The sequence below is a fragment of the Equus caballus genome, chromosome 16 (genome assembly GCF_041296265.1).
Source record: "Equus caballus isolate H_3958 breed thoroughbred chromosome 16, TB-T2T, whole genome shotgun sequence".
In the NCBI taxonomy this organism is placed as follows: domain Eukaryota; kingdom Metazoa; phylum Chordata; class Mammalia; order Perissodactyla; family Equidae; genus Equus; species Equus caballus.
This window is the reverse complement of record NC_091699.1, coordinates 64,537,841-64,553,415: the sequence shown is the minus strand read 5'-3', so window position 1 is coordinate 64,553,415 and position 15,575 is coordinate 64,537,841. Positions and strand designations below refer to the sequence as shown.

The 15,575-nt window shown below is 38.8% G+C and overlaps 1 protein-coding gene across 11 annotated transcripts in view; it reads right to left on the bottom strand.

The window, feature by feature from the left end:
- Positions 1 to 15,575, bottom strand: part of GADL1 (glutamate decarboxylase like 1) — a 157,994-nt gene that overhangs the window by 96,444 nt on the left and 45,975 nt on the right. For all 11 annotated transcript variants that reach the window (XR_288569.3, XR_011427010.1, XR_011427009.1 and 8 more), the window contains 5 exons: positions 13,881 to 13,960; positions 13,721 to 13,775; positions 8,654 to 8,770; positions 3,638 to 3,702; positions 3,269 to 3,350 (listed from right to left, as the gene is read on the bottom strand). Coding sequence is in view for 7 of the 11 variants with exons in the window: in XM_005600868.3 (XP_005600925.1) it covers positions 3,269 to 3,350; positions 3,638 to 3,702; positions 8,654 to 8,770; positions 13,721 to 13,775; positions 13,881 to 13,960 (399 nt within the window). In the remaining 4 variants the exon portion in view is untranslated. The remainder of the gene's footprint in view (positions 1 to 3,268; positions 3,351 to 3,637; positions 3,703 to 8,653; positions 8,771 to 13,720; positions 13,776 to 13,880; positions 13,961 to 15,575) is intronic.

The window sequence follows — 15,575 nt, the reverse complement described above, 5'->3', positions numbered from 1 at the left end:
CCCTTAGTGGAAGTATATTCACTAAGTAATTCGTTTGCTTTTAACTAGAGTTATCCCCTTCCATTAACTAGAGAAGTAAATCCAAATTAAAATCGTTATTCATCAATTACTGCCGGAGGCATGCTCAAGCCTTGTGTTAGGACCTGGGCAATAAAGCTCATCAACTATAATTTTAATCATTGTTATCTCAGAGCTCTCAAAAGGAATTATTTGGGGTAGGGGAGAAATAGGAAACTCCTAGTTATTGCTGACATGAAGGCAGACATTTCTGAGGATTTTGAATTTATTTAATCATTAAATTTTTCAGTGTATTTTGATTTTTTCCTTTTTCAGTGAATATTGCTAGGCACTGGGGATATAGTGGTGAATATTATCATATAGTCTTTATCCTCAGATGGCTTACATTCTAGTGAGAGGCAAAGATATTACATGAGAAATCATAATTACAAATTGTGATAAGCATTTTAGAGGAAGAGACAGGGTCTGAGAAAGAATAATGGGGAGATGCCAGTTTACCTCGGTGAGCCTGAGAACTCTTCCTTAAGGAGGTGGCATTGAAGCTCTGACATGAAGGATGAGGGTCATTCACACTCCTCATGACATTCTTCTATGGATTTTGTTAGCATCACTCTTTCCTGATCTTCCTACTACCTTCCTGGCTATTTCGACATAGCTTTCACTGTGGTTTCCTCCTTGTCTATCCAGCCTTTAGACTCCAAAGTTCTTCAAGGCTAAGTTCTATATCCTCTTCTCTTCTCACTCCAAAGTTCCTCCCAAGGCAGTCCATTCCACTCCTCTGACCTCAAATATCACCTGTATGTAAATAATTCCTTAATATCCCTAATATACTTTTCCAGCCCAGACCTCTTATCCTGGCTTTTGATTCATATGTCAACTGCCTACATGACATCTTTCAGAGTTAGTGCAACATTTCAAAATCATTATCCAAGACCATGACTTTTCCCCTTTCTGCTCTGCCATTCTGTGCATGTTCATTTTTCAATTTAGGGTCTTGCCTCATGGTTACAAGGTGGCTGTCAGAACTCCATGCATCATGCTCTGACACAACTGGCAGAAAAGGCGGGACGAAGCTCTCCTCTTGTGTATAGCACCTCTAGCCAAAAGTAAAACCTTTCTCAAGAGCCCCCATCACATTTCCCCAACATCGTATTCACCACATCTGTGTCGTATGGTGACTCTTAGCTGCAAGGGAGACTGAGTAGATAAATATTGGGAGATAGAAGGGAAGGAGCTCAGATTGGCTCTAGACTATATAATCAACAATGTTTGACACATTCTTTGGAGCGCTTATCCAAATAGTAATTAAAGAATTAAGTATGTACATTTTGTCCATTGTCTCCTCTGTGAGATTATAAACTCTTTGGCTATGGGGAATGTGTCTGTTTTGTAAGCCCAGAATGGGGCCTACAGAGAATATCATTGTTGTTGGCTGAATGAATGAATGAATGAATATGAAAGAGAACAATAGAGGCAGAAAATAGGTACAAAAGAGACAGAAAGCTGCCAACATGAAACTTCTTAAGCTGATTGTCATATCTCATGTATCGCATGGTTCAGCTCTCCATTCCAGTGAATTTGAAAACAGCCTTTCATCCAAAAAAGGGGCAACTTTTGAAAGTACTCAATTCTTTGCATAATGAATATCATTTTCCTAACCTCCTAATTCCAGCCATATGAGTAGACATGAGTATATGTTTTTATTGAAAGCCCGGAATGAATTCTTTAAAAAAAATAAAATGTTAACCCTGGTTATAGAGTTAGATGATCCAGAAAATTTTAAATTGCCTCAGGTATATAAATGTAAATCAATTCTTGGCTAAATCACTCAAATATCACTCAACAAGAAAAACGCATAAAAGCTTGAGTTATTTAAAAGAATAGTCATAAAATTTTTGGTCTAAATTTTCCACTCCTGAGAACATCCCACCAACAGACAAGGATGTCATTCAGATTGGCTGATAGGGAGAAAGCAGTTGTAAAATGCCTGGCATGGAAAGAATGTTTGATGTATTTTTGTTCTTATATCTAGACCAAAGGAAAGCCTGGGTTTGCTCCTAACTCTGTCTTGTCCTAAATATGTAACTATGGGCAAGTTGAGCATGTTTTTTGGTTCACAAATGATATAGTAATCTTAAATTACCTTAAGTTATAACATACAATACAATTTAAAGACTTAAATTAAAAAAAAGTCAAATGGCATTGAATACAGTCAACCGTAGCCAACCTAATAAAATATTAAGGAGCAGATTCATATTCTCAGAGTGTCTTTATCTACAGATGAAGAGTCTATTCATCATATCTGATGGATATTCTGGTTGGTCATCTCAAAACACAAAGGGCATTGACATACAAATATCACATTTTTGTTCTTTAAGAGAGTTGTAACTATCCACGCATGCAAGACTAGGTTTGAAGCTTTAAATATGGCTTTTGTTTCAAATAAAATTCCTTAAAAAGAGAAAATGCCTTTAGCATTGGCAAAGGGAGTCCCCTCAGGAAAAATGTAAACAGATGGCTGAGAAAGATCACCCACATGCGGCACACAGATCTGAGGAGGCATTTCTAAGAATGAAGTGGCACTTCCCAGCCTGGGCCACTTCCCACAAGGATCCTTATTTAAACCACAGAAAACACAGGGTTTATACCTCTAGCCAAGAGGAACCTCAGCAACTCTTTCCCCCGCTTGCTTCACAGGGATCCAAACTAGTTTCCAACTCTCGCCAATGTTCCAAAAGAAGCTAACTACCGGCCACTTGAGACTAGCAATCCTCTAATAAATCCACATTCGATGATCAGCCTGAAATAAGGTCTTTCTATATAAACGGGCTGTGAAGCCCTTGCGAAGCATATTAAGCATTCAGTGTAATGTATGACACACATCTGTTCCACTTACTTAGTGAGCAGAAATTTCGAGATAACTTAAATCCCAGACTTAATCAAGGAGAAAAAGTCTCGATAATGTTTAAAACTGAGTTTTAAAATGTAATCCAAATGAAGGCAAGAGAGACCATTTTGCTATAACTAATGAGATTGTAGAATACCTAAATCAAATCCACAAAGCTCCCCTAGCAGAAACACTAAATCGTTTGCCTGGGCCTATTTATTTTTCCTTTTGATGCCACCAGCATTTACCGAAGACCTTCATCTATATGGCCCAAGGCACCAAAATATAAGCAAAAACAGGTCTTCCGCAAACACGATAATTTAACTCCAATCGATGCCCAAAGGCCATAAAAGGAAAACTTACAGATTTGTCTTTTACAAGGAGAGCACAGCACTGAATTCCAGCCATCAGCATCTTGTGGGGGTTCCAGGCCACAGAGTCAGCTCTGTTAAACAAAAAACAAGACAGAGTAGGGAGGGGACTCAGTTGGTTTCTCCTGGTGCAGAGAATCCTATCCTCAGCAGCACGTACATTCAGTACTCATACTCAGGTTAGTCCTCTACGGGATTCCTTGTTTGATTGGTAAGGGGAGTTTGGAGTTTTTTGGTTTTCGTTTAAAGCAAAACAATTACTTAGTTTTTTGCCTATTTTCAAAATGTCACTTAAGTGGGCAAAGTCCAAAGAGATTCCTTTGCCTAAAGAAAAGGCGTGTGCTTGGGAAACTGCATTTACCTGTGGACGCCATGCAGAAGTTTGCGGTGCTTTCTTGACAGCAAAGCTGAGCCACCCCAAGAAGCCTGTTGAGATATTTACATAACCAAGATAATGTTATTTCAGTGTTATTTGTTTACCAGCTGGTTGTCATAGAAAACCTTGAGTGACAACCTCAATCTGTCATTTTATACTTTGTCAGTGTTAACCAATTGGTGCTCCAGGAAATTTTGATCACTGACTCTACTCAGGCAATCAGAAGCACATCACAACAGCTAGGCCCCCATTGACCCTTAGGATTTACATTCACACGAGATAAAGAAGTTAGTATATTAACTTGTTCTGTTGCATACTGACAAAAGGAGGTTTAGAAGACACAGCCCATACCCTCTTGAATCTTAGAATCTAAAATAGACAAGATCCTTACAATGCTGATATTCTACTACACACAATGTACAAATGCTAATAATGAGACATGGGCAAAGGGCTGACTTTCTGTATAATAAATGAGGCACATGCTTGACAGGGTGGATAGAGGAGAATACAGGAACTCACAGCCAGCTAGGATGGGCTAGGTAGAAATGAATCTTATTAATGAAAATTAGATCTTTTTAGCCAAATAGCTTTTAGAAATAATTAGAAATAAAAAATGTGAGAGTAGGAGAAAGGAGGACTTGGACTTAACGAAGATATTCATTGGAGATGTAAATATTATGAGCAAAGGAGAAGGGAGCTGAGAATAATGAGATGACAGAAAACCCCACAGTCAATAAATCTGGAGGGGAAGGAGGAAGAATCAATGTGTGAAATGAGAAAGTCCGTTTGGTCCTTGAAATTGAGCAGATTTCTAAGTTTTAATTTGTAAGGCAATGAAGGGTGATGGCAGTGAGGGAATATAAGGAGTCTGGCTTGGGCTATGTTGAACGCTCTCCAAGGGTATTCACACTGCATAACATTGCACTGAGAATGGAGTCATCACCTCAAAATTTTTAATAGAAAAGCTAAGGTTGAGAGGTGGTAGATAAATTGTCCAAGGTCTCATAGGGAATAAAAATCAGATCTGGGAGCCAAAGCCTATTCTTTTTTCATGATTAACCTCATAACTGAAAGAAGGTGACGATTTGGCCAAATGGTAGAGTACAGCATGGAGATCTGTGATGGAAGTACTACAGGCGGGGGTGAGTTCAGGAGCTGCCTAGGATGTGGAAAAAGGCTGTCCTGTTTTTGCCTGTAGAATTTAAAAAGATAAGGAAGACTCCTTATCTGAAGAATATCGTTCAGAAAGAATTGGAAAGATTGCGTGCACCATGGATGTGGAGGATGAAGGAAACAAGGGGTCTCCATGATCCTCAGAGTATCACCAAAGCTGAACGCATTGGTGAACAGTGAAGAGTGGCCTTTAATCCCACTTAAAAGCAACTCTCTCATTCAGGGTTGGCACTAGGGTGAGGCAAGTGAGTCACCAAGGATGCACAATTAAGGAGGAGCTCACTCTCAGAGTTGTACTCTTGCACAACCCTGAGTGAATGCCTCCTTAATTTGAGTCCTAGGAACCTCACTCGCCTCACCTCAGTTCCAGCCCTGCTTCCATTGGCTAGAGTCTCTAATAACCCTAGGTGTTCGCAAAGGTTTATGTGTTGAAGGTGGTGTGCATGCAAATCCCAAAGATTCCCAGATAAAGGATAGATGACTTGGGGTTGTCAGTCAAGTCCCCTTCAAGCTGCACCCTCTCCCCAACTGGTATTCATGATGGACCATGTGTGATTAAGGCTGAGCTACAGAGGCAGCTGCCTTCAGCCTCTAGGAGAACTTCATCCTGGCCTACTAATTGAGGATCCCCAGATATGACCTTCACAAACATTAAAATGAGTTACATATTAGGTTCTTTTATTTCCTTTTACACCCTAAACTCTAAGTTCTCTACCTTTCTCAATCCTTGTATCCCATAACCTCATTGAGAACCTACCAGCAACAACTAGGGGAAGGCTGAATTAGTAAGATTCAGCCATTCCCATGTCCTCTCTTGCCCTTTCCACCAACCTCACACATTACACTTGCTCTCCTTCATGTCTCCTGCACTACCCTCTACCTCCTCTTCCTCCCCCCGAAACTGAACGATATTCTCCCAATCCTAATGAGCTGGATTCAAGTTTTAAAATCACACGAACTCTTTCAAGGCATTAGTTCACTGGTTTACACAGTGGTTTGGCAGGGTTAGGAATAGCTCATTCACAAAGTTATTTCTCAAAAGAGCTGAAAGGAGAAAAACAACACCCCTGATGTCAATGCCCTACTTCTATTGGCTTCACTTTCTAAATTCCTAACTCTAAAACTTGCAAAAACATCAAACCAATTACCTAAATGATAAAGAAGCTTGGTTTTCCATCTCAATAATTATATTATTATTATACCATCATTTATTATTTTATTTTTAAAATTTTTGTAAGGAAGACTGGCCGAGAACTAACATCTGTTGCCGATCTTCCTCTTTTTTCTTGAGGAAGATTGTCGCTGAGCTAAATGTGCCCATCTTCCCTATTTTATGTGGGATGCTGCCACAGTGTGGCTCGACAAGCAGTGCGAGGTCTGTACCTGAATCTGAACCTGCAAACCCCAGGCCACTGAAGCGGAGCGTGTGAACTTACCCACTACACTATCAGGGTGGCCCCAATCATTCCATCATTTATTGAGCTATCACTATATGTTAGGCACTGAGGTTAGTGTTTACTACCTCCCCTGGGACTTGGAAGGAAGAGCGGGTGGGAGACTTCAGGAAGCTTTGCAGGAGCGTGAGGCTTTGTAGCAGTCACAGCCTCTGCTTCAGAGAACAGCTGGACCAGCCCTGAAATCCTGGTCTAAGGCACAGCTGGAGTAATACTCGCTTTCACGGAGGAAGGATAGTACTGGAGGCAAAAAATTCCCACAAAACCAAAGTTTTCTTATTCGGTTGTTTAAAAATGCGTTGTAATTAACCAAATTTAAGACACTATCAAATTTAAGAGTCTCCATTTTTTTGTGTGCCACTAAGAAAGAAAAAAAATGACATCAACCTACCTATTTTAGATATGTTAACAATGTAAACAAAATAAGCATATCTTAAAATTAATAAAGTGTGGTATCTATGCAGGGGAACTCAGTTTTATGGAAAACCCAGAAGAACAAGCAATCATAATTACATTTTTAAAAAGAAAAAGGGAAATAGCAGTTTTTAATATTTCAAAGTATCTTCAAAACATCCTTTAGAAAATTTCAAACAGGCCAAAGTAATCACTGCAATTTTATTAATTTTCAATTTTTAAAATTAATTGTATATGCCGTTTCTTTAAGATAAGCTACACGCCCCTGTGTAAAATTTTATCAACAGCATCGATGCCTGCAATATTAAAGGATGGGTGAACACTCGCTCTGTGTTAGAGCTAATTTCTTTAATAGGTCAGATAAACTGTTGTCAAATTTAATCTGATACTACAGGTATTCACTAGCTGCCTACTATGTGCAATAGAATAATTGATATGTGTTTCCTTATAAAAACATTTCCTTCAAAAGCTCAACTTTTAATTTTTAGAAAATCTGGAGTTTTCATTCATACTTCTAAATCTCACCTCTCTCTAAGCCCCATAAATCTCTTCATATCATTCCCAAGTTAGAAACTGCTGTAGTTACTGTTTTACATAAACTATATAATCCATATTTAATGTTTCTTTTATGAGAGTGGAATTTTTAAGTGTAACTGCTGATGCATTTGATTTTTTCCCTCTATTTTCACAGTCACCAGAGTACTCACTTCATATTATCTTTTAGGACATAATGTATTATGCTTCTAAGTCTATAAAAATCAATAAGATATAAGTTGAAATGTGAACAGATACAATACTACAATCCCATTTAAAGAAGTCACAAATAATCCACCTGAAGTATTGCCATCAGCATCCTAATGGAGCCTATAACTCTTGTGAGCTTTATATTACTGCTGCTTTTACCAAATATTAACATATATTTAGTGAAAACCTTGAGCTGCTGAAAAATTCTCTCCATATAATATCAAAATGCTTTACTTTGAAAGCTTAAAATCGTCCAAACTATAAAATTATATGTAAGTGTATCCTCCAAATGCTTAGTTACCTTCCACCCAGTAAGTCAAAAACATTGTCCTTTCCTTTTCTGATAAAGAGGATATGAATCTCTCACTTTCCAGAAGTTCCCTAAAGTCTCGTCAGCATGTTCAACAGTCGCTTTTATTGGGTTGAATCAGACTAATTAACTCCTGATTTCACATACACAAAAGAAAACCAAAAAGTTCGACAAGCATTCATAATTGGCTGAATTCAACTTTTTAACTCTGGATAAGTAGAATGTTAAGAGTTACCTTCAATTAAGGACAAATTTATTATGAACAGCCCTAGGACTTACTAAATTAATTAGAAAAAAACACAATCTTTTAAGTTAGAAAATTAGAAGTAATATAAGTTATCCCAACCCCTCTCAAATAATTATCTATGATGGATCGAGCTAAAACCTGCTTTAGTTATAGCATGCAATTATGTAATGCAGCTTTTTGCATCTTCCGGCTGATTGGAATCATATTATTTTAGAGCTAGAAGATACTTTACAGCCCACATCAGCCATTTCTCTCTTTACAAATAAAGAAACCGAAGCCCTAAGCACTGAAGTCACAGTGAAGAAGGGGCCAGTTAGAATCCAAAATCTATCTCTCTTGACTCCATGGTCCAAAATGTGCCCCTTATACCGTGTTTCCTCAATGACAGTAGATTCAAGGGACCAAAGAAAATTGGTCATGGGAGAAGAGGAAATAAAATGGAATTCTAAAAACAAACAAAATTTACATCAAGTCTTGGGATCTTCTTCTTTATTACTTTGCAGAAAAAGGTATATTTATTTTCCATAATGAGAGATACACACTTAAATAAAAGTAGCTGGGGACTTCACATCTAGTTTCTGAGAATATGAAAAACTTCCCACCAAAGCTGGAAAAAGACTAGAAAAGTTAAGCAGATGTGTACATACAAACGAACTTACATCCACATGAAGCCAGAGGCCGTGCCGCTCACAGATGTCAGCTATTTCATCCAGAGGATCAAAGGCTCCCAACACAGTTGTACCAGAGGTGGCACAGACAAGAAATGGTGCTGCTCCCTGTGAGAAGGACCCACACACAAGAGCTGTCACCATCACCACTAAGTTTGTCCTGTAGTAGGTTGGTAAATACAAAGGTTAAACATGCAGAAATTTACTTGGTTTCTTTGAAGATAATCAGTAATTCAGAGTGTGTTTTTAAAACTTCACTATACAGCCTCTAGTCACTATAAACAGGTTAGGATGCTATGACAATAGTAGCCCTTTGTTCCAACTCAATATGCATCCTCGCTATTTTCACTCTCATTTTCTTTCTTGAGCATTTTCTGGTCTATAGATTCCCTAGATTGAAAGTGAATAACCTCAATCGCAATGGCAAACTGGTATTTTGTGGGATTCCTAACTCTTTCTTGGGAAGATTCAGTGGGGCCTCCACAGTGCCAGCATTTGTTACTCTTCTCCAAAATAAAAAGGAACATGATTGGAAGACAAACAGTCAGCTCCAGAGACAAACCAGGCAGCCCTGTCTGCTTGTCTCCTTGTAAAGCAAGTGCAGTTACAAAACAAAGAATGTACTCAGCTACAAATTTGGCATCCAAGGGGACACAGGTGATGCAACAGAGAAATCTGTTAGAATGTGCTAGAAAAGAGAACCTGCATCATTCCTACAGCGATTATTCCTCCTTGTACAGTTGATGGCTGCATCTTGTAGAGTGAACAGGTGCCAGCGGGAAAGAAAGGGGGGAGAAAAGAGAGACTGTGGGAGCACATGCAGAGATGAATGGTAATTCCTGCCAAGCGAGCCAGGCACCTTGGCCCTATAAGGGACTTTATGGCCACCAGGCAAAGGAAGAGTACATGAGGTTGCTTGCTGTGGAAGCGTCTTGAAGGGAAAATTTGCAGACAAAGGTGGGAGAGGGGGAAGCAACTAGAATCCTAAGATTCTAGAGCACCTGAGGAATAAGCGATGAGAACATTTAGTGCCTATAAAAGTCATTTTACCTCCATTTAGGATGGAGTCATTTTTCCCTCAGTTTTATCTTGAAAGGCAGTTGTTCTCGCAATATATTTTTATGTCCCATTTAATGCCAGGGATTGTTCCATTTGAACCAGACTCATTCCAATTTAGCTAACCTTTGACAGAAAGAAGTTATATCTCAATGAGAAGCTGAGCAGAGCAAGGACACTTGGTTCACATCTCTAAATTGAGTTGCATAGGAACCCAAGTGATGGCACACAATGAATCCATTTGCCATTTGGGGAGATGATTGTGATAAATGGGATTAGTCCGCCCATACCTCTGAGAGCGGGGCCAGTAGATGATAGTAGCTGGGGCTTTGGGACTTCTTCATTGTACTCAGACACCAACAGATTATGTCTTTATCATGTCAATGACTTAAATGAAATGAGACCAGATTTACATGAACCATTAAAAGCAATAGAAAGAGTAATTTACTAAAACCACTGAGGTGTCTTTAATGGCTGGGTTTTTCCTCATAAACCATGTGACATCCTGACAGTTGTGAGAAAGTACCTATGCAATCTATTATAACCCATTAATGAGTTTTCCTCACTTTTTTTTTAAAAGACAATTTAGCTATAAATAGCAGGTCCAGAAATTAAACTTTGAAATCTGGATTTAACCTTCCAGGTTTTTCTTCCTTTCTCATATCTCGTGCTATTAATAAGAAAACTCAGTGGAAACAGTATCGATTATGTGCTGACAATGGGCTGTATTCCCTAAGAAAGTTCGTCACTTCAAACACTCATATCCAAAAATATTTCCAAATATTCAGTGGTTATACTAGTTTTATCTTTTCATAGCACTTTAGAACCTCTGTTGTCTCTGTGGTTTTCATCAGCTTTGTCATGGCATCAAGTAAAGGTCATTGCTTAACATATTTTTAATGGATTGTGGTTGGCCAGGGAATTGAATCCCAGCAGAAAACAAGTTGACGTCCTGTTCTCTACCTCTGAAACAACGTGAGTTAAAAGTTTGAAACAAAAACAACTAGGTTTGAAGCTACTGAGCAAAATAAACTAGTTATCAGTATTATTATCTCAGAATGGATGCAAAGTTTGTCCTTGATGAAGGCAGGCTCCAGTTTCAACTGACTTGAAAGAAAACTGAGGAGACGTATCAACTCTAACCCCACTGCCCTACTTTTCAATGTGCCTAAAGCAATTTTTACTTTTTAAAAAAGTAAAAATCCTTCCTTTCTCAAGTTTTCAACTTTAGAATACATCAGTTTCATGAACTTTCATTGTCAAAACAAACAAAATTTAAACAATGAAAATAATGATGACCATCCTGGAATAAAACACATCCCACATGCTAGAGCATGAGTTCTTAATGATACTAAGTGAAGAAAAAAGTTTTGTCTGTCTTTAAGGGATGCCAGGCAACTAATTTACTATTCTGAAAATTAGTAAATGAGGGGAAAGCAGAAAACATTTATCTCGCCTTGCCTGTGCAAACTGTTTCCTCAGGGAAATCAAACAGGGACGAGGGAACATTTTTCTTTCTTTGTGAGGAAGATCATCCCTGAGCTAACACGTGTGCCCATCTTCCTCTACTTTGTATGTGGGACGCCACTCCAGAACAGCTTGATGAGTGGTGTGTAGGTCTGTGCCCAGGATCTAAACCCGAAAACCTGGGCCACCGGAGCGAGTGCGTGAACTTAACCACTGTACCACCAGGCTGGCCCTAAGGGAACATTTTTCTTGATAGCAGTGTACCTCCAATAAATGAAGGAGGAATAAGAGAAGGAATTAGAACATACCTAATGAAATAATGAGTCGAGACAATGATCACCAAGGGCAGCAAAATCCATAAGGTGAGAGGTGACGCAGAGCCCGATAATCGATGGACTAACAATACCAGAACCCACCAATCAGTGTTATCACGAAAAAAGACACAAGATGTCTCCTGATGGAAGGACAAAATGCCACCCAGGAAGCCTTCCTGGTGAAAAATCCAATCTGAATCTCACTGAATTTCAAGATCTAACAACCGAATTATAGGAAATATAGAGAACAAACAGGATGGTGCAAAAAAGGCGAGTGCTTAGATTCTCAGATTCTTGATGTAATCTACAAAATCCATAATGTGGAAAACTCTACAGGACAAAGGACCTGGTTTCTTCAACAAATCAATTGCACGGAGGAAAATAAGGAGGCGGAAGCTATAGATTAGAAAAGATTTGTGTGATGAATCAACCAAATGCAATGTATGGACCGTGTCTGAATCCTTATTCAAACAAGCCAACTTTTTAAAAACACAGAAAAAGGCAATGGGAACGATTTTAATGTAAGTGAATATTTAATGACATTAAGAAACTGTTATTTCTTGTAGTAGTGTTACCTTTTCTTTAAAAAAAGAGAATGCATATCTTTTACAGATATACTGAAGTATTTATAGACGAAATGATCTGATATACGGGATTTGCTTCAAACTAATCTACAGGTGAGACGGGAGGGGGCATAAATGAAGCAGAAAGGAGCAGAAGCTAATGATTGCTGAAGTTGCTTGATGGCTATACATAGGCTCATTATATTAGATGTGCATATATTTGAAATTTTCCATAATGAAAAGTTTAAAACTCAAGAAAGAAAGAGGGAGAGGGAGAAACAGAGGGAGGGAGGAGCAAGGAGGGAGAAAGGAAGGAAGGACTCATATGAACCGTACAAAAAGCACCATCGATATTCCTCACCAACAAGCATTAATAACATAAAGTTCTTTTTCATAGGAATTTCTTAGAAAAAAGATAAAACTAGATCAAAAAAGATAAAGCTAGAATGCAATATCTGTGGTTCATAGCAGAACAAACAGGTTGTAATGTAGGATTTTACCCAAGAGTCAAAGACATCTGAGAATCTGCACCCCCAGACAACTATCAAATCCACTTGGCATTGGAATGTTACAAAAATGAATAAATAAACGTAGATCTGAGGACACACACCTGAAGCCAATACATCTGCAAGAAAGGCAGAACTTTTAAGTTCAGACTTTCAAACGAAATACAGTGATCTAGCATACTCTGGATAAGGTGATTTTTGTGAATAAATAAAAATATAAAGAGTAAAGAAAATATAATATTAAAACTTCAAAAGTAAAAATAAACGAACATCTTTCTTAGAGTGCGAAATCCTATGAAGAGAGATATACTTCCATCCCAGCTCAGAAGCTGGGCTTTTCATTTTTCAGCAGTGACACCTGACTTTGTTGCTACCCATTGGGAAGTTACGAGAGAGCGGTCTGAAGCTCCCTCAGCAGTGAGGACTGTGGTGGGATGGGAGGGAAGCAGTCAAGTAGGCGCACGTAATTCAGTAGGCTTTCAGGCCAAGTAGCAAGATGGCTGGCACCAAGACAACACCACACCTAAAAAGCAGGGGACAGCTTTAGCTGGAGAATAGGAGGTGACCAGGGCCATGCCCTGCCTTCCCCAGCAACTGACACATCAGCTTTAATACATTCTGGCAGCTGAGGAAGAGAGGACGTTCTGCCAGAGCTGAAATACTAGACTCAGACCCAATATGGGGTGATGGTTATAGATTGGCTTGGGGTGGAAGCAATCTGGGAGGATAGGTTGATCAAGAAATCAGGAATCATTCTGAATGCAACCCAGAGACAACTGGTTTGGCCTGCAGGATTGTCAGTCAGCAGTTATTTAGGAGAGGGGATGCTGGGAGCCTGCTGGAGAGGCTGGGTTCATCTTTTCAGGCTAATTCTAGGCAAGAATCCCGAGTACAGTGATGTCAGAGTTTTAATAGGCTCCAGCCTCCTGGGAATGAAAACATCTGAGAAACTCCACAGAACATAGAGAGCCACGCACCTGGAAATAGAACATCTGTAAATGAGTTTCCCTCTTCTGTTTCCAACAAGCTCTCTCCTCTCTCCCACACACAGAAACGGGTCTGGCTGCTGTGTTCCCTCCCTGGCATTCTCTCCCTCATACCCAGACACATGCATGCATTTTTTTCTCCCCTTTTTTTCTTCTCCCTTCTCACCTCCTTCCTGGCTTGCCAGATTTGCCTTTCCAGTTCATCGGGTATCATTTTACCTCTAAGAGAAAGAGATTTGAGAAGCTCAGTTATGTTGAGTACTGCTTTTTCAAAAGTATGAATTTCCCCCTCCGCCCACCAGGCTTCTGGATCCTGTCCCTATTACCTTCCATCTGTTTCCACAAAGCAAACATTGTCAGTACCAATCCCAAGAAAGGAGGCTGCCTTCTTCATGGAGTAATGACACTGAATTAAAAGGGACACAAGGGAAGAGAGAGACGTGAATACATAGCATGAAAAAAGTTTTGCTTATTATTTAAATGAGTGTAAGTCATGTGGTTGAGCCCAATCTTTGGAACATTACTGCATAGAAGAAAAAGGAGAAAGTAATTTAATTGAGCTCCTTAGTATAGTGGTTGAGAACATTGGCTTTGGGGTCAGAGGAACCAGGATTTAATTCCAAATCTTCCTAATTACAGAAATGGAACCTCGAGCAAATAATGAATACTCTCCAAGCCTCAATTTGCTAATCTATAAAATGGGCGTGTCAATACCTACTCCATCTGCTTGTCCTAGAATTAAATGGGTTAATAAACATAAAGAGCTCAGGACAGAGCCTGGCTTATGGAGCAAACTTGGACACTGGAGGCTGTCGCTTTCCATAACATCAAGAAAAGTTTGTCTTGATACTACTGCTGAGACTCAGTATTAACGGAAACAGAATCTAGTCCACTGCTGACTCCAAACCCTCTAAGGAATGAAGAAGACTGTGTCTCAAAAATTGTAATCACAGACCACAGAAGAATTTAATTATTTTCAAGAGCAAACAATGGGTTATAAATGCTGATCAGACACTTGACCAATGTTGTTTGATATTGAATGTAAGATTGAAATTAGACACAAAGGAATGTAGCCAAAATTATAATAACAAAAGTAATAATAATTTATGGAAGCACTACTTTATGTCACCCTGGCATGAATGAGGCTATAGATGGCTCTGGAATGAGGTCTGGTCTATTTCTTACTGGCAAATAGTAGTATATGCTTTATATTGTTGGGCCTATTTTTCCTTACTACATCAAGTCTATAAACTAATTAGCATTCAAACATTGGAGATGTCGCTCTTTATAAATTAGTGCAGACAGGTGGTCAATTAATTCTTTTTCATGCCAGAAAAATGAAGGTGCTAAAGGACATTATTGTACCAAAAAACCGTAGTAATTTAATTTGTAGGTATGAATACATTAAAAAAGAAGTCATGCCTTCACACTTAAGTTGATATATTCCCTCAAATGTGGTCATTTTTTCCTCTTTGTCAAGAGAGTTTTATTGGGAGTCCTTTTTTTAACTCTGTCAAAATAAATGCAAAAGTCACACCATCAGGAAAAATGAAACCATTCAAATAATTAATTTCCAAATATCAAATAGGATGCGTTCAAAATGCCTGTAGGATGCATTCATTTCAGGTTGTTACAAGAACATATGCATATGGAGAAGTAATAATGTACTTGAAAATGTAATTAATTCTCTACTTGCTACATCAGCCCACCACAGCTAAGGTGACATAGCTAAGGTGACTTATTCCTCACCAGAGATTTGGGCTCTGGTAACAAAACAGCTATTGATTCCATAATGAGAAACAGCAGCCTACCCCACTGACACTTGCCAATAAAGAAAAGCACATTGCTTTGCCCGAGAAATAGCAAAATATCGCCAACAATGAACGTGTTGAATAAAAAAATGGTAATCAGAATAAGAATAACTTCAGTGGAGCTATCTGTGGGTGCCCCAGGGCAAAGTCTAGTCCAATGTCAATCTCAAATGGATAGAGACAGGTAAAAAAAAGTCTACAAAATTGAAG